The 26,794-nt window shown below is 42.2% G+C and overlaps 1 protein-coding gene across 2 annotated transcripts in view; it reads left to right on the top strand.

Annotated features, from left to right (window-relative positions):
• ncapd3 (non-SMC condensin II complex, subunit D3) overlaps positions 1–26,794 on the top strand; it is a 228,092-nt gene that overhangs the window by 117,979 nt on the left and 83,319 nt on the right. For both annotated transcript variants that reach the window (XM_063038384.1, XM_063038385.1), the window contains exons 15-19: positions 7,779–7,913; positions 8,719–8,939; positions 16,607–16,798; positions 23,949–24,043; positions 25,611–25,726. In XM_063038384.1, coding sequence (XP_062894454.1) covers positions 7,779–7,913; positions 8,719–8,939; positions 16,607–16,798; positions 23,949–24,043; positions 25,611–25,726 — 759 coding nt within the window. The remainder of the gene's footprint in view (positions 1–7,778; positions 7,914–8,718; positions 8,940–16,606; positions 16,799–23,948; positions 24,044–25,610; positions 25,727–26,794) is intronic.

Here is a 26,794-nt window from a genome sequence, read left to right as displayed (position 1 = left end):
CGGACAGCAGCAGGCATATGTCCTCGGGCAGTTGCTCTAGGAACGCCTGCTCAAACATGAGGCAGGGTTTGTGTCCTTCAGCCAGGGCCAGCATCTCGTTCATTAATGCTGACGGCGACCTGTCTCCCAAACCATCCAGGTGCATTAAGCAGCGTGCTTGTTCGCGCCGTGAGAGTCTGAAAGTCCTTATGAGCAGGGCTTTGAATGCTGTGTATTTGCCATCCTCCGGGGGCGACTGTATAAACTCCTCAACTTGTGCAACTGTCTCCTGGTCGAGTGAGCTCAGCACGTAGTAGTAGCGAGTGGACTCCGAGGTTATCTGCTGAATGTGGAATTGTGCTTCTGCTTGTTCGAACCATAAATGGGATCGCAGCGTCCAGAAGCTTGGCAGTTTTAACGAAACTGCGTGAACAGATGCAGCGTCGGTCATCTCTGGTCCAAATATCGTTTGGGCCATCGGGGTCACCAATTGTAGCGGTGTGCTACACACAGCGCTAGAATAACCACACGGAGTCGGTGAGTTTGAGTTGCGATGAAAGAGATTTATTCAAACTTCACGGCCTGCTTTAAAGCCTTCCCGTTCCCGCCCTCCCTGGGGCGGGACTGCTGTGGGGAATGCATATTCCCAGACCCTTTCTGCGCGCGGGATTTTCCCCCTGCTGGTGAAGATGGCCTGGCGCCCTTTTTGGGGCCGGCCCTCTGCCTGCGCGCGCTGTTGTGAGCCGGTTCGTGTGTGCCAGAAAGTGCATTGCCACAACACCTTCTTCAAATTGATAGGCTTGTAGTTTCCTGCTGTTTATTTCTATCTGTCACGTACACAACTTTTCAATCCACTGGTACCCTCAGATGGCACCACTATCTCTATAGGCAAAATCTTGAACTGCTGGCTCCATTATCTCTACAGTATACCTTTCAATCTCTACCTTTAAACCCCTTGACTGTAGGCCATTGGGTCCTGGTAATGACAGTATCCAATAACACAGGTATTTCCCTTCTGTAACATTTCTTCAGACCCCCACCATCATCACCTTGAGTGTCACCATATAAATATTGTACCTACAATAGCTGGGTATCCCAGGGCAAATAACTCACTTCTTAACACCCCAGTTTTTCTTCCCACTCAACAAAGTACAAGTCAGAACCTCGTTGATATGTTCTCCACTTGATTGTGTGACTTTAGCTTCAACGATACTACATGACTTATAACTTTCTGGGATAAAGTTGCTTGATTCATTGGCAGTCCATCCACCACCCTGGACATTCTTTCTCTCAATTAATGTGACAAGCATAGACGGTCTGTTTTTTTTTGGGTTAAAAAGCATTATGTTCCACTAAACTGTCAACGGCTAGATGTAAACAAAGCAGTAATGCACTCCTATGTAATTACCACCCCCTCCTTTTCCTGCTGCTTTCAATCCCCACACCACTCTGCCTCACCCCGGCCCTATTCCTGTTAAATGAGTTTTCTTGGCAACAGGCAGCAGAACAGATGTTCCATTTCACCATTGGACCATACTTGTACCCTGAGACTCCCTTTGGAGCCTCCTTTTTGGGTGTTTCCATAATAACAACTAAGAGCAGAGGAGAAGATTACATGATATGAATCTGCTTGAATTGGAGATCAATTCATTGTCAGAATAATATGACAGCTAAGACTTCAGCCAAACCATTTCAAAATCATGCCATCAATTTCTCCTTCTGGTAATTGTGTTTTCTCTCCCTCCCCTCTTCTTTTATTCCCTTCACTGGCCTCTTACCTCTTGTCCTCACCTGCCTGTCATCTCCCCCTGGTGCCCCTCCTCCTTCCCTTTCTCCCACTCTTCTCTCCTATTAAATTTCTTTACTTTTCCCACCCACCTGGCTTTACCTATCACCTAGCTATCCTTCCCCTCTTCCCACCTTTTATTCTGGCATCTTCCCCCTTCCTTTTCAGTCCTGAAGAAGGGTCTCGGCCTCAAATATTGACTGTATATTCATTTCCATAGACGCTGCCTGATCTGCTGGGTTCCTCCAGCATTCTGTGTATGTTGCTCTGGATTTCCAGCACCTGCAGAATCTCTTGTGTATATAAAGGGTCAACTTTATTTGCAATATGCATTTACATATACAAGGAAATTGCTGTGGTGCGTTGGCGCTACATGCAACTAAAAGCAACAGCGTTCAACAATTATACAGAATAAAGAATTATATATACATAAAATTAGTAGTACTGATACACAAGAAATGATGGGACTGAAACTTTAGCTTGCAAGCCCAAATGGCATGTGACATTAGCAAGGTTTCTGGGTGCAAAGACAGAGGCTGCCATCTCACTGTGATTTCCTGCACACTGAAGCATATTATTTGCCCTTTTCTAATAAGAACATAAGAAATAGGAGCAGGAGTAGGCCATCCGGTCCATCGAGCCTGTCCTGCCACTTAATAAGATCATGGCTGATCTGTCCGTAAACTCAGCTCCATCTACCTGCCTTTTCCCCATAACCCTTAATTCCCTTACTATGTGAAAACCTACCTAACTGTCTCTTAAATATATTTAGTGAAGAAGCCTCAACTGCTTCCTTGGGCAGAGAATTCCACAGATTCACCACTCTCTGGGAAAAACAGTTTCTCCTCATCTCTGTCCTAAATCTTCTCCCCTGAATCTTGAGGCAATGTCCCCTAGTTCTAGTCTCACCTACCAATGGAAACAACTTTCGTACTTCTACCTTAGCTATCTCTTTCAAAATTTTGTATGTTTCTATAAGATCCCCTCTCATTCTTCTGAACTCCAGAGAGTATAGTCCCAGGCGACTCAATCTCTCCTCATAGGTTAACCCCTTCATCCCTGGGATCAACCTGGTGAACCTCCTCTGCATTGCCTCCAAAGCCAGTATATCCTTCCTCAAGTATGGAGACCACTCCTGCACACAGTTCTCCAGGTGTGGCCTCACCAGTACCCTGTATAGTTGCAGCATGATCTCCCTGCTCTTGAATTCAATCCCTCCAGCAATGAAGGCCAACATTCTGTTTGTCTTCTTAATAAGCTGTTGTACCTGCAAGCCAACTTTTTGTGATTCATGCACAAGCACTCCCAAATCCCTCTTCACAACAGCATGCTGCAATCTTTCACCATTTAAATAATAATCTGCTCTTCTATTATTCCTTTCAAAGTGGATGATCTCACATTTACCAACGTTGTATTCCATTTGCCAGACCTTGGCCCACTCACCTAACCTATCTATATCCCTCTGCAGATTCTCCACATCCTCTGTACAATTTGCTTTTTCCACTCAGTTTAGTGTCGTCAGCAAATTTTGCTACACTACACTCGGTCCCCTCTTCCAAATCATCATTGTAAATGGTAAACATCTGCGGGCCCAGCACCGACCCCTGCGGCACCCCACTCACCACTGACTGCCAATCGGAGAAACATCCATTTATAGCAACTCTCTGCCTTCTATCGGTTAACCAATCCACTATCCATGCCAATACACTTCCTCCGACTCCATGCATCCGTATCCTATTTATAAGTCTCTTGTGCGGCACCTTATTGAAAGCCTTCTGGAAATCCAAGTATACGACATCCACCTGTTCCCCTCTGTCCACTGCACTCATTATGTCCTCAAAAGAACTCCAGTAAGTTTGTCAAACAGAACCTGCCCTTTCTGAGTCCATGCTGCGTCTGCCTAATGGAACCACTCCTTTCTAAATGTTTCGCTATTTCTTCCCTAATGACAGCTTCAAGCATTTTTCCGACTATGGATGTTAAGCTAACTGGCCTATAGTTGCCTGTCTTTTGCCGACATCCTTTTTTAAAAAGTGGCGTGACATTTGCTGTCTTCCAATCCGCCAGGACCTGCCCTGAGTCTAGAGAATTTTGATAAATGATTACCAACACGTCTTCTATAACCTCTGCCAATTCCTTCAGCACCCTGGGATGCATCCCATCAGGACCAGGGGACTTATCTACCTTCAGACCCTCTAGTTTGCTCATCACTATCTCTTTAGTGACAGTGATTTTATCGAGGTCCTCACCTCCCATTTCGTCCATAACATCATTCTTTGGCATATTAGATGTGTCCTCCACCGTGAAGACCGACACAAAATACTTGTAGTCGTTCAATGCTTCAGCCATTTCCTTATCACCCAATATCAATTTCCCCCTCTCGTCTTCCAAGGGCCCTACATTGACTTTAGCCACCTTCTTCCGCTTTATATATTTATAAAAACTTTTACTATCTGTTTTTATATTTTGTGCTAATTTACTTTCATGCTCTATCTTCCCTTTCCTTATTTCTTGTTTAGTTGTTCTCTGTTGCTTTTTAAAGTTTTCCCAATCCTCCAGTCTCCCACTACTCTTTGCGACTTTGTACATATGAGCTTTTAATTTGATACTATGTTTTATTTCCTTAGTTATCCAAGGCTGGCTCTCCCCACACTTACTGTCCTTACTTTTGACTGGAATATACTTTTGTTGGGAACTGTGAAAAATCTCTTTGAAAGTATTCCACCGTCCCTCAACTGTCCTACCAAATAGCCTGTGCTCCCAATCCACATTAGCCAGCTCCTCTCTCATCCTGTTGTAGTCTCCCTTGTTCAGGCATAATACACTTGTTTTCGATCTAACTATTTCATCCTCCATCTGAATGCGAAATTCAATCATACTATGATCACTCTTTCCAAGAGGATCCCTCACTACAAGATCGTTAATCTTACCCGTCTCATTGCACAGGACTACATCTAAGATAGCATTTTCCCTAGTAGGTTCACTAACATGCTGCTCAAGAAAGCCATCATGGATGCATTCTATGAAGTCCTCCTCAAGGCTTCCTTGACCAACCTGATTCACCCAATCTTTGTGGAAGTTAAAATCCCCCATGACAACTGCCGTTCCATTCTTGCAAGCCTCAGTTATTTCTTGGTTAATCACCTCTGCCACTGCAATATTTTTATTAGGTGGCCTATAGACAACACCCACCAGTGATTGTTCTCCCTTTACTATTCCTATCTCTACCCAGATGGACTCAACATTCTGCTCCGTAGATCTTATATCGCCTCTCACAATCGCCCTGATCTCATCCCTTATCAAGAACGCCACCCCACCTCCTTTGCCTTCCTGCCTATCTTACCGTATTACCTGATACCCTCGGATATTTAATTCCCAGTCATCTCCACCTTACAACCAGGTTTCTGTAATTGCCACTAAATCATATGCCTTGGTACTGATCTGTGCCACAGGTTCACTGACCTTGTTTCTAAACTATGGGCATTAAGATAAAGTGCCCTTATACTCATTGTCCTTTTAGAATCTAGTGACCTACGCGAAGGTCTCCTAAGCCTGTTACCTTTATTTTTTATTCTGACAGGCACATGCAAGCTTTGTACTCTCAAAATTTCACTTTTGAAAGCCTCCCACTTACCAAGGGCACCTTTGCCAGCAAATAGCCTGTCTCAATCCACACTTTCCTGATACTTTCTCCAATTTAGAATCTCAACCCGCGGACCAGACTGATCTTTTTGCATATTTACTTTGAAATAATGGCATTGTGGTCACTGGAGGCAAAGTGTTCCCCCATATATCACCTGCCCTGTCTCATTCCCGAATAGCAGTTCTCTCGTTGGGACTTCTACATACTGGGGTTAAGGAAGCTTTCCTGAACACATTTGACAAACTCTATCCCATCTAGTCCGTTTACAGGATGGGAGTCCCAGTCAATGTGTGGAAAGTTACTGCTGTGTACATACATCTATTGATGCTTCTGGACACATCTTCAGTGATGTTCCTGGAATCATCGGGTGTTTCGGGTCTTTCAACATCATACAACCTCCTCCAGGTGACCCAGCCGAGGCTGATCAGACCCCAGCTTGTGTCCAGATGGCTAGCTACTTATGACTCCATGGCTCCCCTCTTTTGAGCCACAGCCATCTTGAGGCCCTCTCTGCCGCATCGGTGGTACTGCGAATGGCTCTCCTCTTCCTCTCTCCCTCGATGCCCAAAATGCTGAAGGCTCTAACTAAGGAACGGGCTACGAATCCCCTACAACCAACCTCCACTGGGAGACACCTCGCTGTCCAAAATTATCTATTATAACAATCTTGTGTTTCTTGCAACCGTCTGCGATCTCTCTACAAATTTGTTTCTCTAAATCTCACGGACTGTTGGGTGGTCTGTAATGTAGTTTGTAGTATAGTAGGTGGGTGGGTAGTTTGGGAAATAGTGCACTCCTTCGTAATGTATGCTGGACTTCTGCATACTCCTGATAAACGGGCTGTGTTTACAATGCCCTCCGGAATGCACTTTCTCCAATTTTGACAGTCATGCACTGGCTATTCTGAAAAGTAAATGAAGATGTTGTACTTTTTCCCTCGGAGACTTTGTGCACATTTTTAAATTTTCTACCTAATTTCTTGCTGTGTGATGGTCTCAGGGCACTCTGTTTTGGGTGTTGGATATGGGAATGATATGGCCTCTGCCACTGGAGCTGTTTAAATGTAATGAGGGCTTTGATATTAAAGATGTTGGGAGCGGCCACCCTATAATTCTTAATTTTCTCTCCCTCTCTAAAAACTTCCAAAGTAAGGGCTACTGTGCAAAACAGGGTTGTATACATCCTAATCTTTTATTGCTCCTCGCCAATGAATATTGTCAATGATTCATGAATTCTTTTAAGGCTAAACCAACGACAGATCCTTTCAATCACAAACAAAAAATCTGCAGATGCTGGAAATCAAAGCAACACACAAAATGCTGGAGGAACTCAACAGGCCAGGCAGAACCTGTGGAAAAGAGTACAGTCAACATTTCCAGCTGATTCTAGAAACAGTGGGATCTCCCAGTGGCCATCCATTTTAATTCCACTTCCATTCCCATTCCAACGTGTCAGCCCACGGCCGCCTCTACTGTAAAGATGAAGCCACACTCAGGTTGGAGGCGCAACACCTTATATTCCGTCTGGGTAGCCTCCAACCTGATGGCATGAACATCGACTTCTCTAACTTCCACCTCCCCTCTCTCACCTTATCTCCTTACCCACCCATCACCTCCCTCTGGTGCTCCTCCTCCTTTTCTTTCTTCCATGCCCTTCTGTCCTCTCCTGTCAGATTACCCCTTCTCCAGCCCTGTATCTCTTTCACCAATCAACTTCCCAGCTCTTTACTTCACCCCTCCACCTTCCCAGTTTCACCCATCACCTGGTGTTTCTTCCTCCCCTCCCCCCACCTTCTTGCTCTGAGTCATCTTTCTTTTTCCTAATCCTGCCGAAGGGTCTCAGCTGGAAACGTCGACTGTACTCTTTTCCATAGAGGCTGCCTGGCCTGCTGAGTTCCTCCAGCATTTTGTGTGTGTTGCTTGGACAGATCCTTTCAATATTATTTTTAGTTTACGTGCATTGTTTACATTCTTTCAAATTTTTCCATGAAATAAACAAATCAGCATTTTCAAGTTCAGGTTCAAATTTATTGTCATTCATCAGTGTGCATGTACTGTATACTGCCAAATGAAACAATGTTCCTCCGGTCCAAGGTGAATAGCACAGTACATAATACTCACCTACAACACACAAAGTAATTTTATCCCAAATAAATTACCATATAATAAATTATATTTCAGAAGATTTGGCATAAGGTGCCTTTATGACACCACAGCTGTTCTTTTCAGAGCTTTTAACCAGATATTTGCATTCAATAAACTGAATATTGAACACTGGTTAATGTTTTAATTAGTCTTTCAAATCTTGATATTTAGGTATGCTGTTTAATTATTAGTGTTATGTACTTACAGTTGTATTACATATTTACAGGTGCTTGTCAGTATTTTGAAACAGAACACAGTCTTATGCACCCAAGAGGATCTGTCTGTATTACAAGACCGTTGTCGAGATCCTGCCCCATCTGTCCGTAAGCAAACATTGCAGTCCATCACAGATCTTCTGTTGGTATGTATTTTTTATATAAAATGTTGTTTTAAGAATTTCAATATTCAAAAGAAATTTGGAGAGGTACATGGATGGTAGGGGAGTGAAGGGCTGTGGTCCAGGTGCAGGGTGATGGGAGTAGGCAGTTTAAATGACTTAGCATGGCTGAGATGGGCTGAAGGACCTCTGTGCTGTACTTTTCTATGCCTGGAGATCTGATTATTTATGGAGCTAACAGAGTAGATTGCATTGAAAGAGAGAGTTTAAAAAAAAAATTAGTTTGGGAGCAACACGCAAAATTAGTTTGGGAGCAGCACAGTAGGTCAGGCAGCATCTATGGAGTGGAGTAAACAGTCGACAATTCAGACTCAGACCCTTCATCAGGACTGGAAAGGAAGAGGGAAGAAGCCAGAATAATGGTGGGGGAAGGGGAAGCTGGCAGGTGATAGGTGAGACCAGGTGAGGAGGGAAGTGGGTGGGTGGGGGAGGGAGATGAAGTGAGAAACTGGGAGGAGAGAGGTGGAAGAGGTAAAGGGCTGAAGGGGGAGGAATTAGTTTTTGGAAATCTCTTGTAAGTATGTCATTTCTTTCAAAGTAGTTAAATCCATTGATTATTGTAATAATCAGACATGCCAGAGTTGGAGGAATGGGCCTGTGGTGTGGCATTCACTAAGTTTCTGGATAGTATCATTTGATCTTAGATAGAAATAGAACTTTGTAGTCCAAGATTACTGCCAATTGTGTTGTTGTCTAGTTTGGAATTCATTGTTCACATTTATAAGATTTGGGATTACATCCTAAAAGTTAGATTGTATATTTCTTACAGGCTCAACCCAGTAATGCAATGCTACAGATGGCTTGGATCAATGGAGTTATCCCGGTTGTAATTGATTCTGAGAATTCTGTCCAGGAAAAAGCACTGGAGTATCTGAATCAAGTGATAATACAGCAAATCAAGAACTACAGGCAGTTCAGTGATGAAGACAAGTACCAAAGATTGGCCTGGGATGTTTTAGCACTTCTTGCACTTGAGTATCAGGAGCTTTGGTAAGTATGTCTTGGGATTGAAGATTCTTTATTGCCATTCTTTCGTACACAAGTGTAAAAGAGAATGAAGTGATTGTTTCTCGGGATCCAATACAGTATTTAAAAAAAATTATCGGCATAAAGGTATATGTTTCTGTTTGCAAATGACATTTATTTATCTATTGTTAACTTTATTTTGCGAGGATAAAAATCAATAAATGCCATAGCATGGAAGGAGGCTTTTTGCTGCTCATCTATTTTCAGGTGGTTTGTGAGAGCTATTCATTAGTTCCCAGAACCTTGCACAATGTTCATTTTTGAAAGCCTTTATTGTTCTAAGCTCAGTTTGATATAAATGAATAGCTGGAGTGTTCCCAGCAGATCAGGCAACTGCAGAAGTTAATTGTAACATGGTATGTTGGCACTTTTTCTTTTCATAATTTGAACTCTTTTTTTGGAGAAAATGAGGCTATTCAGAGGATTCACCAGTTGCATACGTAGGAATCTTCTACAGTGTATGTTATTGTAAAATCTAAATCTTAATGATACTAAAAACATTCTGTTGAAATTAATGAAACTGAAAAGAGGCATCGAGAGTAAAATGTTTCTAAGTAACACTTCTTCTTGTGCTTGATTCACCACCTCTGTCTGATTTGATCTCACAGTGGGCTTACGTTCTGTTTTTTTAATAATTTGTTTGAAGTTGCAAGAGTACTATCTCCCCAACCTCCTTCCATTCGATTCCACTAAATCTCTTTCTCCTTTTTATCATTTGGCACCAGAGCTTGTGGATCGGAATGCAATAGGTTAAAGCCATAAACACAAAAGATTCCTCCCTCACCCATCTGGCTTCACCTCTCATCTTCTAACTTGCCTTCCTTCCCCTCCCTTCCCACCCCCACTCCTGCACCTTCTTCTTCTGGCTTCTGCTCCTTTCCTTTCCAGTCCTGATGAAGGGTCTCGGCCTGAAAAGTCAACTGTCTGTTCATTTCCATAGGTGCTGCCTTGAGTTCAAATTCAAAGCAAATTTTTCATCAAAGTTGCTATACATGTCACCATATAGTATCTTGAGATTCATTTTTTGCAGGCATTTGCAGTAGAACAAAGAAATACAAATGAATCAATGAAAAACTACACACAAAGGCAGAACAATGTGTAAAAGAAGACAAACTGCAAATACAAAAAAAAGATAATAAGTACAGTAAATAATACTGATGAAATAATGTAGAGTCTTTGAAATTGAGTCCATAGGCCAGGCAGCATCTTTGGAAAGAAATAAAGAACAGACATTTCAGCAGAGACCTTTATCAGGACTGTTTAATCTATGTTTTATTTTGAAAGATAACCATCTTAATCAAGAAATCAAATTTAATTGTTCAACCATTTTTTTTTCTTCTTGGGTAGTCTGTCAGTCTCAAGTGTAATTTGCTTCCACTTTTGTTGTGTGAGTGTGTGGGTGCTGAAGTGACTGGTAAGGCCATGTGGGAACTGTAGAGTCCTCCAGAGATGCCTAACCAACTGCGTGGATGTGCTGCTGTTTATGTAGGGCTTCTGCGTCCTCTGGTGCACAGACTCCAGATTCTCAATAATCCTAAATGCTGCATGGTGGTGTCGGGGTTAGCACAATGCTTTACAGCGCCAGCGTAAGATTGGGGTTCATTTCCCGTACTGTCTGTAAGGAATTGGTACGTTCTCCCTGTGACTGCATGGGTTTCCTCAAGGTGCTCCAGTTTCAATGGTTTCATTTAAAATCAGAGAATGTATACAATATACAACCTGAAATTTTCACTCTCGGCAGATATCCTTGAAACAGAAGAACCCCAAAGAATGAATGACAGAAGAAACATAAGACCCCCAAAGCCCCCTGCCCCCTCCCACGCACAAGCCAGCATCAACTCTCTTGTCCCCCACTTATTCTAGCATACAGCATTTGCATTTCCACCACCCACTAGGTAAACAAACGGAAAGCTCCTAAAGAGAGACCTTGATCTACAGTACATCAAAAACTAACTGTTCACTCCAATATTTTCGACATCCCACAGGCAGTCTCTCTCACTAAGGAGGGAGAGACAAATATAGCTTCTTCCACAGCAACACGGGAGACAACAGTCGCTATTTTGATGTTACAGTCAGTCTGAAACGTTGCTTTTTATTTCGAGGTCCCCAGCTCAAGAATCAGCCGCAAACTCTCCCTCACCATCGAGAGAAAGAGAGAGAGAGAGATCAATTACCGAGTACAGAGCCCTCCAACAGCCACTCTTACTGTCGTCGATGTTCCGGGTCCCGCTACGCTTCAGTTCACAACACCAGTGAGAATTCATGCTCCAGAGCCGCGTAAGGCTCTGAAGTTGTCCGACTTCAGGCCAAACCTGGACATACGGAAACGTGGCCAATCAGCGAGCTCCAGGAACAGGAACATGCCATCAGGCAGAACTGAAGTTTTGAGAGTTGCTGTAGATCAAACAGATAGGACCCCAGCCACCCTGAAAAGGAAAATAGAGACATTAAAATAGGAAGAATTTAATTGTTTCATCGATGAGCTGGAAGAAGTTGTCCTCTGGCGTCTTCTTTAGCTCTGCCCCCCAAGTGGGAATTTGGGTATTTCCTCCCAAATTCTAAAAGACGTACATATGTGTATTTAATATTTCAGTAATATTGTAGATATATTGGATAAAGAATTCTTGTTTGTTTAATTAATTTGTTATAGGTTATATGTAAAAGTATGTGAGTGACGTACTTTATCAGCCACCACGTCATACGTGTGCACCTGGCTTAAAGTCAAAACAGGCGTGTACAAGTTATCTCCTGGCTCCATGTTTATGTTTCGATTGGTTTTATATTTTTGCATTCCAAAGCATAACAGTGACGATGAAGATTTAAGCAAACCCGAGAAGAATACCTACCTGTTGAAGGGCAGTGAGACGTTCGAGCTCAAAAAAAAGTACAGCATGCTTTCTTCACAAGAGCAGAAGATATTTGAGTTTTTAAAAAGGCAGGAGATGGATACAGTTGAGGGGTTTATAAACAGTGGTTACCTGGTAATAATAATCATAAGTTTAAAAAAAGTCAGAAATGGCTGACTACATCAGAAATATTTCAATTAATAATTGGCATATTAGACATGGGACTACTCTCTGGAATTCAGAAGAATGAGGGGATCTTAGAGAAACATACAAAATTTTGAAAGGGATAGATAAGGTAGAAGTATGAAAGTTGTTTCCATTGGTAGGTGAGACTAGAACTAGGTGACATTGCCTCAAGATTCAGGGGAGAAGATTTAGGACAGAGATGAGGAGAAACTGTTTTTCCCAGACAGCGGTGAATCTGTGGAATTCTCTGCCCAGGGAAGCAGTTGAGGCTTCTTCACGAAATATATTTAAGATACAGTCAGATAGATTTTTACATAGGAAGGGAATTAAGGGTTATAGGGAAAAGGCAGGTCGATGGAGCTGAGTTTACGGACAGATCAGCCATGATCTTATTGAATGACGAGGCAGGCTCGATGGACCAGATGGCCTACTCTTGCTCCTATTTCTTATGTTCTTATGAAAGATAGATGTGTTCAATTGCACAATGGATAACTGGCTGATGTATACTGAACAAATTGAACAGTATTTTGAAGCAAAGGAAATAGCCAATGAGAAACGAGTACCAATTTTGCTGAGGGCATTGTGTTTAAAGGCATACAGTTTGCTTAGAAGTTTGATTGCTCCAATCAAACCAACCAAAATGAGCTTTGCTGAATCGTGAAAGTAATGCAGAAACATTTAGAACCAAAACCGTGGTTGATTGCAGAATGTTTTAGGTTTCATAAGCAAAATCAAAAAGAAGGGAAGTCCACTTCAGTGTACTTATGTGGCTGATTTGAAGAGATTGTCTGGGCATTGTCAGTTTAGTGATAGACTTAATGATGCACTGAGAGATGATTTAGTTTGTGGAACCTCACAAGAAAGCATTCAAAAATGGCTCCTAACTGAAGCACAACTCACATTTAAAAGAGCAGTTGAAATTGCTGTATCAATGGGAACAGTAGACAGAGACACAATTGAGTTGCAGTCAGGAATGAAAATGAGCATGAACAAAATTGCAATGTTTAAACAGAAACCTGCCTGGCTGAACAAATTGTGTTACTGTTATGGCAGAGGCCCACATACACCAGACCGATGCAGATTTAAAGGTGAAACTTGCAGACAATGCAACAAAGTAGGACACATATAAAGAGCATGTCAGGCAGACTAAAATAAAATGGTCTGCACAAGGAAGAGAAAAAGGTTTTTAAAAGAAATGTAAGTTATAGTTTCAAAAAGCACTGATCTTTACGGTGTTGATGAAAAATTGGATAATGGTAAGAGTGACACAGGACTGTGTAGCCTTGAGATTTATAATGTGAAAGCTAACAATACACAAGCAATATGGCTTACACCAGAAGTGAATAGCAAATTACTTTAAACTGAATTGGACGCTGGCTTAGCTATTTAAGTCATTTCACAGAATGAGTTTGAATAACTTTTCAAAGATACTAAACTGAAGCCTGCAGACATCCAGCTAAGAACTTATACTGGAGAAACAATAACTCCTGTAAGAATGACTTCCATAAGAGTGAAATACAGCAACCAACAAGCCACATCGGGCTTGTATGTGCTAAAAGCAAGAGGGCTAACATTGTGGTGGCGTGAGCGCCTGAGGCAACTACGATTTGATTGTAGATCCATCCACCATTTATATGCCATATATCCAGAAATAGAGTCAACTGAAAGCAAATTTAGAAAGGTATTGGATGGTGCCACAGCTGCGTTCAAGGATTGCATTGGAAAACTCAAACATATCAATAGTAAAATAGTGTTAAATGACTATGCCACACCCAAGTTTTACGAAGCCCATCCAGTTCCTTGTACAGGTTTCCCCCGCCATCCGAAGGTAGAGCGTTCCTCTGAAACGGTTCGTAAGCCGGAATGTCGTAAAGCGAAGAAGCAATTACCATTTATTTATATGGGAAAAATCTGTGAGCATTCGCAAACCCAAAAATAACCTGCCAAATCATGCCAAATAACACATAAAAACCTAAAATAACAGTAACATATAGTAAAAGCAGAAATGATATAAGTACACAGCCTATATAAAGTAGAAATACTTCTCCACAATCATTGCCGCACTGTTCTCCATAGCGAAAATCTCTCGCAACCGCTCTCGGCAGAAACTGGCGCAAATGCTCTCGGCAGAAACACTCTCTCCAGTAACTTTTAAGCTATGAAGCTGCCAAATCATACCAAATAACACATGAAAATACACAGCCTATATAAAGTAGAAATAATATAGGTACAGTGTAGTATCACTTACCAGAGTTGGGAAGACAGCACCGAGCACACTGATGATGGTGTGTTAGGCTGAGTCGTCAGAGGTTGGGGTGGTGCAGTGGTCCCCAACTTTCAGGCTGCTGACTGACGCAATCGGCAATCGCTTCTGATCTGGACCGACATTTATGTGCCAGGCGGCACCTAATTAATTAGCTTGTTTATTTCGGCTTTTTTTCTTAAAGATGTGCTGGGTGCATTCTCCGCGGCAATGTATTGGTCGGCGGCCTGGATGTTGGGGTGGTGGGACACTGGGGTGTCATCTCATCGATCAGGGCAGGCAGGTCATCTTCTATATCTGCCTGCCTCGATGTTGAAGATCGAGGTTCGTCGTCTGCTGTGGCTGATGTGGAAGGCTTGAAAAACGACAGTATGCTTGACTACTTAGCCTCGTGCATTTTTCTATCATACAGTTCTTTGTAAGCACTCAAACCATCCTGCAAATATGCCCAAAAATGACGTACCCTTTCAAAATTAAGTCGTACTTTTCTGCAATCATTGCAGCGAAAATCTCACGCAGTTGCTTCATGTTCAGTTCCTGGACGACTTCACTTTCGGTCCGTTCGCTACTGCATTCGGTTTCGATTGTTATCCTTTCCTCTTCCAATTGCATCAGCTCTTCATCTATCAGTTCTTGGTCATGGGATGCCAAAACCTCTTCAACATCATCTTCGTCAACTTCCACAAGCCAAATTCACTTTGTCCTTACTTCGTTCACCACGATTGAAACACTTAATTATGTCTAGTTTTACGATAAGTGTAACAACCTTACGAGCTCTTTTAGGCTTTTCCGATACCTTAGAACTCATCTTGCAAATGGATGCTCAAAGTAAATTGACATGAAGCACAGATGCTCACAGGCACGTGTTTAAGCAATGCCGGCTAGAATGCCGTTCCGGGGGAGGAGCTTGGCTGCTCGGGGCGCGCGCTGCTTTTCTCGCGCGCTGCCTTTTTTTGTAAAATGAAAACACCTTCTGTTAGCGAAAACAGGTAATTAATGTAGGTCTTTCGTAACAGCAAGGTTTCGTAAAGCGAATGTTCGAAAAGCAGGGGACACCTGTACTATCCTTAATAAGCTAGGTCGCATGGAGGCTGAAGGAATTTTTTCAAAGTTAAGTGGAGCTTCACATGCCCCATCACTGAAATGTTCCCACAATCTGTTGTCTAACTTTCAAGGACTCTTCATCTCATGTTCTCGATATTTATTGTTTATTTATTTATGATCATTATTTCTTTTTGTATTTGCAGTTTATTGTCTTTTGCACACTGGTTGAACGCCCAGTCGATGCACTCTTTCATTGATTTGATTATAGTTATTATTCTGTTATGGATTTATTGAATAAGCCCATAAGGAAATAAATCTGTTGAAATTTACTTTCAACTTTGAACTGAGTTCTCTTGTTTCATAAACTTAAGCTAAAGTGAGGCAGTACGGCAGCATAGCAGTTAGCACAATTTCTTTATGGTGCCAGTGATCAATGACTGGGGTTAAATTCTTACTGCTTTTGTAAGGAGTTTGTACATTGTCTCCACAACTGCGTGGCTTTCCTCAGGGTGCTCTGGTTTCCTCTCATTTTCTAAAGGTGTACGGTTAGGGTTAGTAAGTCATGGGCATGCTGTGTTGGTGCTGGAAGTATGATGACACCTGTGGACAGCCCCCAGCGTATCCTCAGACTATGGTCATTGATGTAAACAACACGTTTCACTTTGTTTTGCTGTACATGTGACAAATAAAGCTAATCTTTTTCTGTTTCTCCCCTCTGAGTGATCGTGGACTGTGGTTTTTGAAGAGTGATTGGGAAATTTGAAATGTTTTAAGGCCAATGTCAATAGCATTGAAGCCCCAATTGTTTTGTCAGACCACATCATTTGTCTGTGACCTACTCCCCAGATAGACTTCATTCTAAGCTCTGTGACAGGAAAGAATTACAAGAAATACAGGGAAAAGATGAAAACTTTATCAAAACTTCATTAACATTTTTGGTAAACAACAGGAATTCTGCAGATGCTGGAAGTTCAAGCAACATACATCAAAGTTGCTGGTGAACGCAGCAGGCCAAGCAGCATCTATAGGAAGAGGCGCAGTCGACGTTTCAGGCCGAGACCCTTCGTCAGGACTAGACGAAGGGTCTCGGCCTGAAACGTCGACTGCGCCTCTTCCTATAGATGCTGCTTGGCCTGCTGCGTTCACCAGCAACTTTGATGTATGTTGCTTAACATTTTTGGTAGTTTTTTTACCCCAGTATTCGACTAATTGTCATCTTGGAGTTAACATCTGTAATTCTCTGTTGATGCATCAAGCATACCAGAAATGTAACTTTCTTTCTTCCTTCACAGTCGTTACTTGACCAAAGCTTTCCTTCTGTGGTCCCAGCAAGATAAATTCAGTTCAACATTTGTCGAAGATCTCATTTCTCACACTGACACTGATCGTGCCCCTGCTGCCTGGATGCTGCTTTCAAAAATAGCAGGATTCTTCCCACAGTTGAATTATACAAAGATTGTGGAAACCTGGGAGGATGTTTATAGGTTGGTCATTTGTAAGCTCTAAAGCTATTGGTCTCTTTATGTTATGTGTTGAATGGGTTGTAAAATTCAAAAACCTTCATGTCAATCAAATTTTTCATGCTTCCTGATTAGGGTTAGAAAACAGCTAGGTGTTTTGATTCTCTTATGTTATTTTATAAGAAGTACTATATCTGGTAATGAGTAATTAGAACTGTTCTAAATCTATTTTTGAATTGAATTGACTTTATTACTCACATTTCTTCATATACATGAGTAAAAATCTTTACGTTAACGTCTCTGTCTAAGTATGCAATTTATAGTAATTTATAATAAATAGTATGTATTTATAATCAATATAACATAGAAATACAATTATATCAGCACGAATTAATCAGTCTGATGGCCTGGTGGAAGAAGCTGGCCCGGAGCCTGTTGGTCCTGGCTTTTATGCTGAGGTACCGTTTCCCAGATGGTAACAGCTGGAACAGTTTGTGGTTGTGGTGACTCGGGTCTCCAATGATCCTTCAGGCCCTTTTTACATATCTGTCTTTGTAAATGTCCTGAATAGTTGGAAGTTCACATCTACAGATGTGCTGGGCTGTCCACACCACTCTCTGCAGAGTCCTGTGATTGAGGGAAGTACAGTTCCCATACCAGGCAGTGATGCAGCCAGTCAGGATGCTCTCAATTGTGCCCCTGTAGAAAGTTCTTAGGATTTGGGGACTCATGCCAAACTTCTTCAACTGTCTGAGGTGAAAGAGGCGTTGTTGTGCCTTTTTCACCACACAGCCAGTACGTACAGACCACGTGAGATCCTCGGTGATGTGTATGCTGAGGAACTTAAAAGCTGTTCACCTCTCAACCCCAGATCCATTGATGTCGATACGCATTAGCTGGTCTCCATTCCTCCTGTGATCCACAACTAGCTCCTTTGTTTTTGCGACGTTGAGGGAGAGGTTGTTTTCTTGACACCACTATGTCAGGGTGATGACTTCTTCTCTGCAGGCCGCCTTATTATTATTTGAGATTAGGCCAAACAGTGTAGTATCATCAGCAAATTTAATTAGCAGATTAGAACTGTGGGTGGTGATACAGTCATGGGTATAAAGAGTGTAAAGGAGGGGGCTTAGGACACAGCCCTGAGGGGCTCCTGTGCTGAGGGTCAGAGGGGCAGAGGTGAGGGAGGCCACTCTTACCACCTGCCAGCGATCTGACAGGAAGTCCAGGATCCAGGCAGGGTGAAGGCCGAGGTCTCTGAGCTTCTTGTCAAGCCTGGAGGAAATTATACAAACATAGAACATAGAAAACCTACAGCACAAACAGGCCCTTCGGCCCACAAAGTTGTGCCGAACATGTCCCTAGCTTAGAAATTACGAGCCTTACCTATAGCCCTCTATTTTACAAATCTCCATGTACCTATCTAAATGTCTCTTAAAAGACCCTATCATATCCACCTCCACTGCCGTTGCCGGCAGCCCATTCCACACACTCACCACTCTCTGAGTAAAAAACTTACCCCTGACATCTTCTCTGTACCTACTCTGCAGCACCTTAAACCTGTGTCCTCTTGTGGCAGCCATTTCAGCCCTGGGAAAAAGCCTCTGACTATCCACACGATCAATGCCTCTCATCATCTTATGCACCTCTATCAGGTCACCTCTCACCCTCCATCGCTCCAAGGAGAAAAGGCCGAGTTCACTCAACCTGTTTTCATAAGGCATGCTCCCCAATCCAGGCAACATCCTTGTAAATGTCCTCTGCACCCTTTCTATGGCTTCCACATCCTTCCTGTAGTGAAGCGATCAGAACTGAGCACAGTACTCCAAGTGGGGTCTGACCAGGGTCCTATATAGCTGCAACATTACGTCTCGGCTCCTAAATTCAATTCCACGATTGATGAAGGCCAATACACCGTATGCCTTCTTAACCACAGAGTCAACCTGCACAGCTGCTTTGAGTGTCTTATGGACTTGGACCCCAAGGTTCCTCTGATCCTCCACACTGCCAAGAGTCTTACCATTAATATTATATTCTGTCATCATATTTGACTGACCAAAATGAATCACTTCACACTTATCTGGGTTGAACTCCACCTGCCACTTCTCAGCCCAGTTTTGCATCCTATCAATGTCCCGCTGTAACCTCTGACAGCCCTCCACACTATCCACAGCACCTCCAACCTTTGTGTCATCAGCAAACTTACTAACCCATCCTTCCACTTCCTCATCCAGGTCATTTAAAAAAATCACCAAGAGAAGGGGTCCCAGAACAGATCCCTGAGGCACACCACTGGTGACCGACCTCCATGCAGAATATGACCCGTCTGCAACCACTCTTTGCCTCCTGTGGGCAAGCCAGTTCTGGATCCACAAAGCCATGTCCCCTTGGATTCCATGACTCCTTACTTTCTCAATAAGCCTTGCATGGGGTACCTTTTCAAATGCCTTGCTGAAATCCATATACACCACACCTACTGCTCTTCCTTCATCAATGTGTTTAGTCACATCCACAAAAAATGCAATCAGGCTGGTAAGGCACGACCTGCCCTTGACAAAGCCATGCTGACTATTCCTAATCATATTATACCTCTCCAAATGTTCATAAATCCTGCCTCTCAGGTTCTTCTCCATCAACTTACCAACCACTGAGGTAAGACTCACTGGTCTATAATTTCCTGGGAATTCCTCTGAATTCCAGTGAATAAAGACCCAGAGCCATCAGACATTCTTCACATGACAAGCCATTCAATCCTGGAATCATTTTTGTGAACCTCATTTGAACCCTCTCCAGTTTTGGCATATCCTTTCTAGGATAAGGGCCCAAAACTGTTCACAGTACTCCAAGTGAGGCCTCACCAGTGCTTTATATTCTAGTCCTCTTGAAATTTGTGCCAACTTCACATTTGCCTTCCTCACCACTGACTCAACCTGCAAATTAACCTTTAGGAAATCCTGCACAAGGACTCCCAAGTCCCTTTGCACCTCAGTTTTTTGTATTTTCTCTCCATTTAGAAAATAGTCAACCATTTCATTTCTTCTGCCAAAGTGCATAACCATGCACTTCCTGACACTGTATTCCATCTGCCACTTCTTTGCCCATTCTTCTAATCTATCTCAGTCCTTCTGTAGCCTCTCTACTGCCTCACAACTACTTGCCCTCTCCACCTATCTTCATATCATCTGCAAACTTTGTAACAAAACCATCAACTTCATCATCCATATCATTGACATATAACATAAAAAGAATCGGTCCCAACACAGACCCCTGTGGAACATCACTAGTCACTGGCAGCCAACCAGAAAAGGCTCCCTTTTTTCCCCACTCTTTGCCTCCTGCCAATCAGCCACTGCTTTATCCATGCTTGAAGCTTTCCTGTAATACTATGGGCTCGTAGGTGCCTGATCTGTGGCACCTTGTCAAAGGCCTTCTGAAAATCCAAGTACACAACACCAACCAATTATAAGACCATAAGATTTAGGAGGAGAAGTAGGCCATTCAGCCCATTGAGTCTGCTCCACCATTCAATCATGGGCTGATCCAATTCTTCCAGTCATCCCCACTCCCATGCATTCTCCCCATACCCTTTGATGCACTGGCTAATCAAGAACCTATCTATCTCTGCCTTAAATGCGCCCAATGACTTGGCCTTCACAGCCGCTCGTGGCAACAAATTCCACAGACTTACCACCCTCAGACTAAAGTAATTTCTCCACATCTCTGTTCTAAATGGACGTCCTTCAATCCTGAAGCCGTGCCCTCTTGTCTTGGACTCCCCTACCATGGGAAATAACTTTGCCATATCTAATCTGTTCAGGCCTTTTAACATTCAGAATGTTTCTATGAGATTTCCCCCCCACCCCCACCCATTCTCCTGAACTCTAGGGAATACAGCCCAAGAGCTGCCAGACGTTCCTCATACGGTAACCCTTTCATTCCTGGAATCATTCTCGTGTGTCTTCTCTGAACCCTCTCCAATGTCAGTATATCCTTTCTAAAATAAGAAGCCCAAAACAGCGCACAATACTCCAAGTGTGTTCTCACGAGTGCCTTATTGAGCTTCAACATCACATCCCTGCTCTTATATTCTATACCTCTAGAAATGAATGCCAACATTGCATTTGCCTTCTTCACCACTGACTCAACCTGGAGGTTAACCTTTAGGGTATCTTGCACAAGGTTCCTTTGCATCTCTGCATTTTGAATTCGCTCTCCATCTAAATAATAGTCTGCCCATTTATTTCTTCCACCAAAGTGCATGACCATACACTTTCCAACATTGTATTTCATTTGCCACTTCTTTGCCCATTCCCCTAAACTGTCTAAGACTCTCTGCTTCCTCAACACCACCTGCCCTTCCACCCATCTGCAAATTTAGCCAGAAATCCATTAACCCCATGGTCCAAATCATTGACATACATTGTAAAAAGCAGCAGTCCCAACACTGACCCCTGTGGACCTGCACTGGTAACTGGCAGCCAGCCAGAATAGGATCCCTTTATTCCCACTCTGTGTTTTCTGCCAATCAACCAATGCTGCACCCATGCTGGTAACTCCCCTGTAATTCCATGGGATCTTATCTTGCTAAACTGCTTCATGTGCGGCACCTTGTCAAAGGCCTTCTGAGAATCCAAATACACCACATCTACTGCATCTCCTTTGTCTACCCTGCTTGTAATTTCCTCAAAATATTGCAGCAGGTTAGTCAGGCAGGATTTTCCTTTCAGGAAACCATGCTGGCTTTGGCCTATCTTGTCATGTGCCTCCAGTTATTCCATAATCTCATCCCTAACAATCGATGCTAACAACTTCCCACCCACTGATGTCAGGCTAACAGGTCTATAGTTTCCTTTCTGCTGCCTCCCACCCTTCTTAAATAGCAGAGTAACATTTGTAATTTTCCAGTCATCCAGTACAATGCCAGAATATATCAATTCTTGAAAGATCATTGCTAATGCCTCTGCAATCTCTCCAGCTACTTCCTTCAGAACACGAGAGTGCATTCCATCGGGTACAGGAGATTTATCCACCCTCAGACCATTAAGCTTCTTATTTGGAATATATCTATCTTGCACTTCCCTCATTTTTCACAGAAACTCCAGCCATTGCTGCTCTGCTGTCCTTCCTGCTCGTGTCCCTTTCCAGTCAACTTTGGCCAGTTCCCCTCTCATGCCATTTTCCTTTATTTCACTGAAATACTGACACATTGGAATTTAGTTTCTCCTTCTCAAATTTCAAAGTGAACTCGATCATATTGTGATCACTGTTCCCTAAGGGTTCCTTAACCTTAAGCTCTCTTATCATTGCACAACACCCAATCCAACACAGCTGATCCCCAAGTGGGCTCAACAACAAGCTGTTCTGAAAAGCCATCCTTTAGACATTCTACAAATTCTCTCTTGAGATCCAGTACTGACCTTGTTCTCCCAATCCACCTTCATGTTAAAATCCCCGACGGTTATCATGACATTGCCCTTCTGACACGCCTTTTCTATCCTCTGCTGATATTTGTAATCCACATCCTGGCTACTGTTTGGAGGCCTGTATACAACTGCCTCCAAACAGTAGTCCTTTTACCCTTGTCATTTCTTAACTGACCCATAGAGACTCTACACCTTCCAATCGTATGTCATCCCTTTCTAATGATTTAATACTATTTCTTATACACAAGGCCACACCACCCCCTCTGCCTACTAACCTATCTTTCCGATATACCGTATATCCTTGGACGTTCAGCTCCCAATGGCAGCCATCCTTTAGCCAAGTTTCAGAGGTGGCTCCAATATCATACTTGCAATTCTTCTTTGTCTATCTAGTTTGTTATTTCTTCAAAGAATTTCAACAGATTTGTCAGCCAAGGTTTTCACTTGAGGAAACCATGCTGACTAAAGCCCATTTTATCATGTGCCTCCTGGTGCCCTGAGATCTCATCCTTAACAATCGACTCCAGCATCTTCCCAACCACAGAGGTCAGACTAACTGGCCTATAGTTTCCTTTCTTCTGCCTCTCACCCTTCTTGAAGAGTGGAGTGACATTTGCAATCCACGATCTCTTCAGTGACCTCTTTCAGAGCCCTGGGGTGTACACAATCTTGTCCAGGTGACTTATCTACCTTCAGACCTTTCCGTTATCCAAGAAACTTCTCTCTACTTATGGTAACTTCACACACTTCATGACCCCTGATACCTGGAACTTCCACCATACAGCTAGGACCTTTCATAGTGAAGATTAATGCAAAATACTTATTCAGTTTGTCCACCCTTTCCTTGTCCCCCTCTCCAGCATCACTTTCCAGCGGTCCAATATCCACTCTTGCCTCTCTTTTACATGTTATGTATCTGAAAAAAAAACTTTCGGTGTTATTATTGGCTAGCTTACTTTCAGATTCCAGCTTTACTTAATGGCTTTTTTTAATTGCTTCTGTTGGTTTTTAAAAGCTTCTCAATCCTCTGACCAACCACTAATTTTTGCTCTATTCTATGCCTTCTCTTTGGCTTTAATGTTGCTTTGACTTCTCTTGTTAGCCACGGTGTTGTCATCTTTCCTTTAGAATACTTTTCTTTTTAGAATGTATATATCCTGATAAGATTGGTCACTGGTCAAAGCTTCATTATGCTGCCGCGACCCACTGCTGCCTTTTTCTACTCGGCAGTGGACCTGAGTGAAATCCCTTCCTATTAAACTTCAGGTGGCTGGATTGGTCACTGTTCAAAGCCAGGACCCGCTGCTGCCTTTTTCTATTTAGGAGGTGGACCTGAGTGAAATTCCCTCCTCTCAAACCTCCAACGCCTGGATTGGTTCTAGTCAAAGTTCTACTACCCTCTGGTCCTAGACTCCCTCACTATTGGAAATTTTCTACAATCTCTTGGACTAAAGTACCACAGTACTTGACAGAGATGCCAAGTTAAATGAGAGATTTTAAACAGTGTTCATTTTTAAAGCCACCCATCAGCTCAATGCTTACTTGGGTGTCATGTGCTAATACATTTCTCTTTGGATTGAGGAAGCATGTGTCTGGTCTGGTTAATGTTCTTTTCAATGTGAGAAGCAATTATTATCCTAGATTATATGAAAAATGTCTGATTTTTTTCTTTAAAATAAGTGAATTAAAAATCATACCAGAGTAGCACAAAGTTTGTATTTCATTAATGTATTTTTTTCCTTTATTTGCAGATCTAAGAATGTAGACAACAGAACAGGCCACATTTTGAGTGTTGTGGGTAACATTGCACATCACTTGTTGGAGGAAACTAGAACTTTACTGATAGGTGAGTGAAATAAAATAATAGTTTTTGATCTCACCTATTAGCTGTCAGTTTATACTGCTTTCTCCTCCCCCCACCCCCCCACCTTATTTTTATTCTGGCTTTCGGGGCGAAACCCTGCCAAAGGGTTTCACCCTGAAACGTTGACCTTAATTTTTTCTATAGATGCTGCCTGGCCTGCTGAATTCCTCCAGCATTTTATGTGAGTTGCTCAAATTTCCAGCATCTGCAGATTTTCTCTTGTTTCTGGCTTCTTCCCCATTCCTTTTCAGTCTTAATAAAGAGTCTCTGCCTGAAGCATCGCCCGGTTATTCCTCTCTGCAGATGCTGATATCCTGTACTTATGCCTTGAGTGAATTGTGGCTTTGGGTAGCACTCATTCTTTTGTGCAGGATGTGACCAAAAGTTCTTCAACCTCTTGACACCAAGTCTGGATGAACACTTTCTGTAGTTCTGAAAGTTTGTCAGATTAATAAATGAGAAGGGTTATTGAAATAAAGCTACATACCACCACCAGTCTGTGCACAGCTGCGTACAGAGTAGTGATTATTAAGAAGATTTGCTTGGGTGATAAAGATTGGTGTCCATGTAACATTCTATCTAATGGATAGCACTGGAAGACAGAAAGGTAAAAATGGATAGATTTAGAAGATTTTTCTTAAATGTACAGCAACCTTGGGTTTCCTTTGTAGAAGTAGAGAATACAAATTTGAGAAAGTCACAACAGACCTTCAAAACAATTGGCATAATGCCAAAGTCATCAGGCAAATTAAGGCCTTGGCGAGGACGACTCCTGAGAAGAGATGTTGGGAGGCTGGTAGGATTGTTCTCCATGGTGCAGAAAAAGAGCTTGGATGGAGGTGTTCAAAATTTAAGAAATTCAGGCATTTAAGAAACTCTTAGATGGCACATGGATGATAGAAAAATGGAGGGTTATATAGGAGGGAAGGGTTCGATTGATCTTGGAGCAGGTTAGAAAGTTGGCACAACATTGTGGGCCAAAGTGCCTGTACTGTGCTGTAATGTTCTAAAATATGAGGTGTCTAGAAGAGGAAGGAACATCTGTTTCCATTGGTGCAGGGCTGGAAAAGTGGAGAACAGCAGATTGATGGCGTTTGGTGAACAAAACAAAAGCAACAAAAGTGAAAACAGTTCTATATCATAATTCATTAAGATCTGAAATGTACTTCCTGGTGGAGAAAGTGCAGGCAGATTAGCATATAAATCTTTAGAAAATTATAACTTTCATAGATCAGAATAGAATCATAGAAAATTGTATCATAGAATATTATAGCACAGAAAGGTCACTGGTGATTTTTTTTTTGTCAAAAGCATAGTGGTTAAATATCGACTCTTTGTTACTCTCCATTAATACTACCTGACTGCCAAGTTACTTCGGTATTTTGTGTGTTGCTCAAAATTTCCAGCATCTGCAGAATCTCTTGTGTTTAAGATGTTCCATTAACCAAGATCTGAAATCAGAGTTGCTTTAAAATGTGATGATTATTGCTTATTGTTGTTAAGATCACATTGCTATTAATAATTTATTAAATGTACGCTTTAATTACAGATGAGGTCCAGAGTTGGATAAGTACATTTTGCTCTCCTCCAGAAGTAGTTAGTCAGGCAATTGAGACCTTGTACAAGCTCTGTCAGGCTCATTGTAAGACTCCTGAAGAAACACGGGTGAGTTTGGAAAAAAAAAATTGAAGCCCAGAAAATAGGTGCAGGAGTCATTCCTGCCCTATCATCCATCATAAATGTATTCTATCATACAAATTCATTAGCTTCCCTTGTCTATTTCTGTGCTGCATCGCTTATCAGCTGATCATGTCCATACCAGTCATCAAATACCCAAATCTACCAATTTCATTTTCCAAGTTTTTAAATCTGTAGCTTGCTATGCATTGGCAATTAAAATTTTTGTCTGGATACTTAAATATTGTGAGAATCTCTGCCTTCACCTGTCCTTGGACAGTGCATTCAGATTCCAGCCATTCTCAAGGTGGGTATAGGAACACTTCTCCAGATTCCCTCTCAAACACCTCCCACTTCCCTTGAATCTAAGTCCTCTGGTTTAATATATCTCTGCTGTAGGGAAAATTTTCTGCTAAATTGATGCCCCAATTAATTCTGTAAATCTCAATCTGGTCTCCTGTCAGTCTGCTTTGCTCCAAGGACAACAAACACAGTCAAACCAGTTTCGAAACAGTTTCTAATGCGTTTCGACTCTAAGCTGAAACATTCCAACCTATGCAGAATTCTGGTGAATCGACGCTGCACTCTCAAATGCAATCACATCCTTTCTAACATGTAGTGACCAGAACTGCACACGGTGACTTAAGTTCGATGAGACATTGTTCCCAGTGTAAAGAATACAAGATTGCTGAATCAGAATCCGGTTTATTATGTGACGTGAAATTTGTTAACTTAGCAGCAGCAGTTCAATGTAATACATAATCTAGCAGACAAAAGGAAAAAAAATAAAATAAAACATAATAATAAACAAGTAAATCAATTACTTATATTGAATAGATTTTTTAAAAAGTGCAAAACAGAAATATTGTATATTTTTTTAAAAAGTGAGGTAGTGCCCAAAGTTTCAATGTCCGTTTTGGAAACAGGTGGCAGAGGGGAAGAAGCTGTTCCTGAATCACTGAGTGTGTGCCTTCAGGCTTCTGTATCTCCTACCTGATGGTAACAGTGAGAAAAGGGCATGTCCTGGGTGCTGGAGGTCCTTAATAATGGAAGCTG

The sequence above is a fragment of the Mobula hypostoma genome, chromosome X2 (genome assembly GCF_963921235.1).
Source record: "Mobula hypostoma chromosome X2, sMobHyp1.1, whole genome shotgun sequence".
Taxonomy (NCBI): domain Eukaryota; kingdom Metazoa; phylum Chordata; class Chondrichthyes; order Myliobatiformes; family Myliobatidae; genus Mobula; species Mobula hypostoma.
This window is presented reverse-complemented; position numbering and strand designations above follow the sequence as displayed.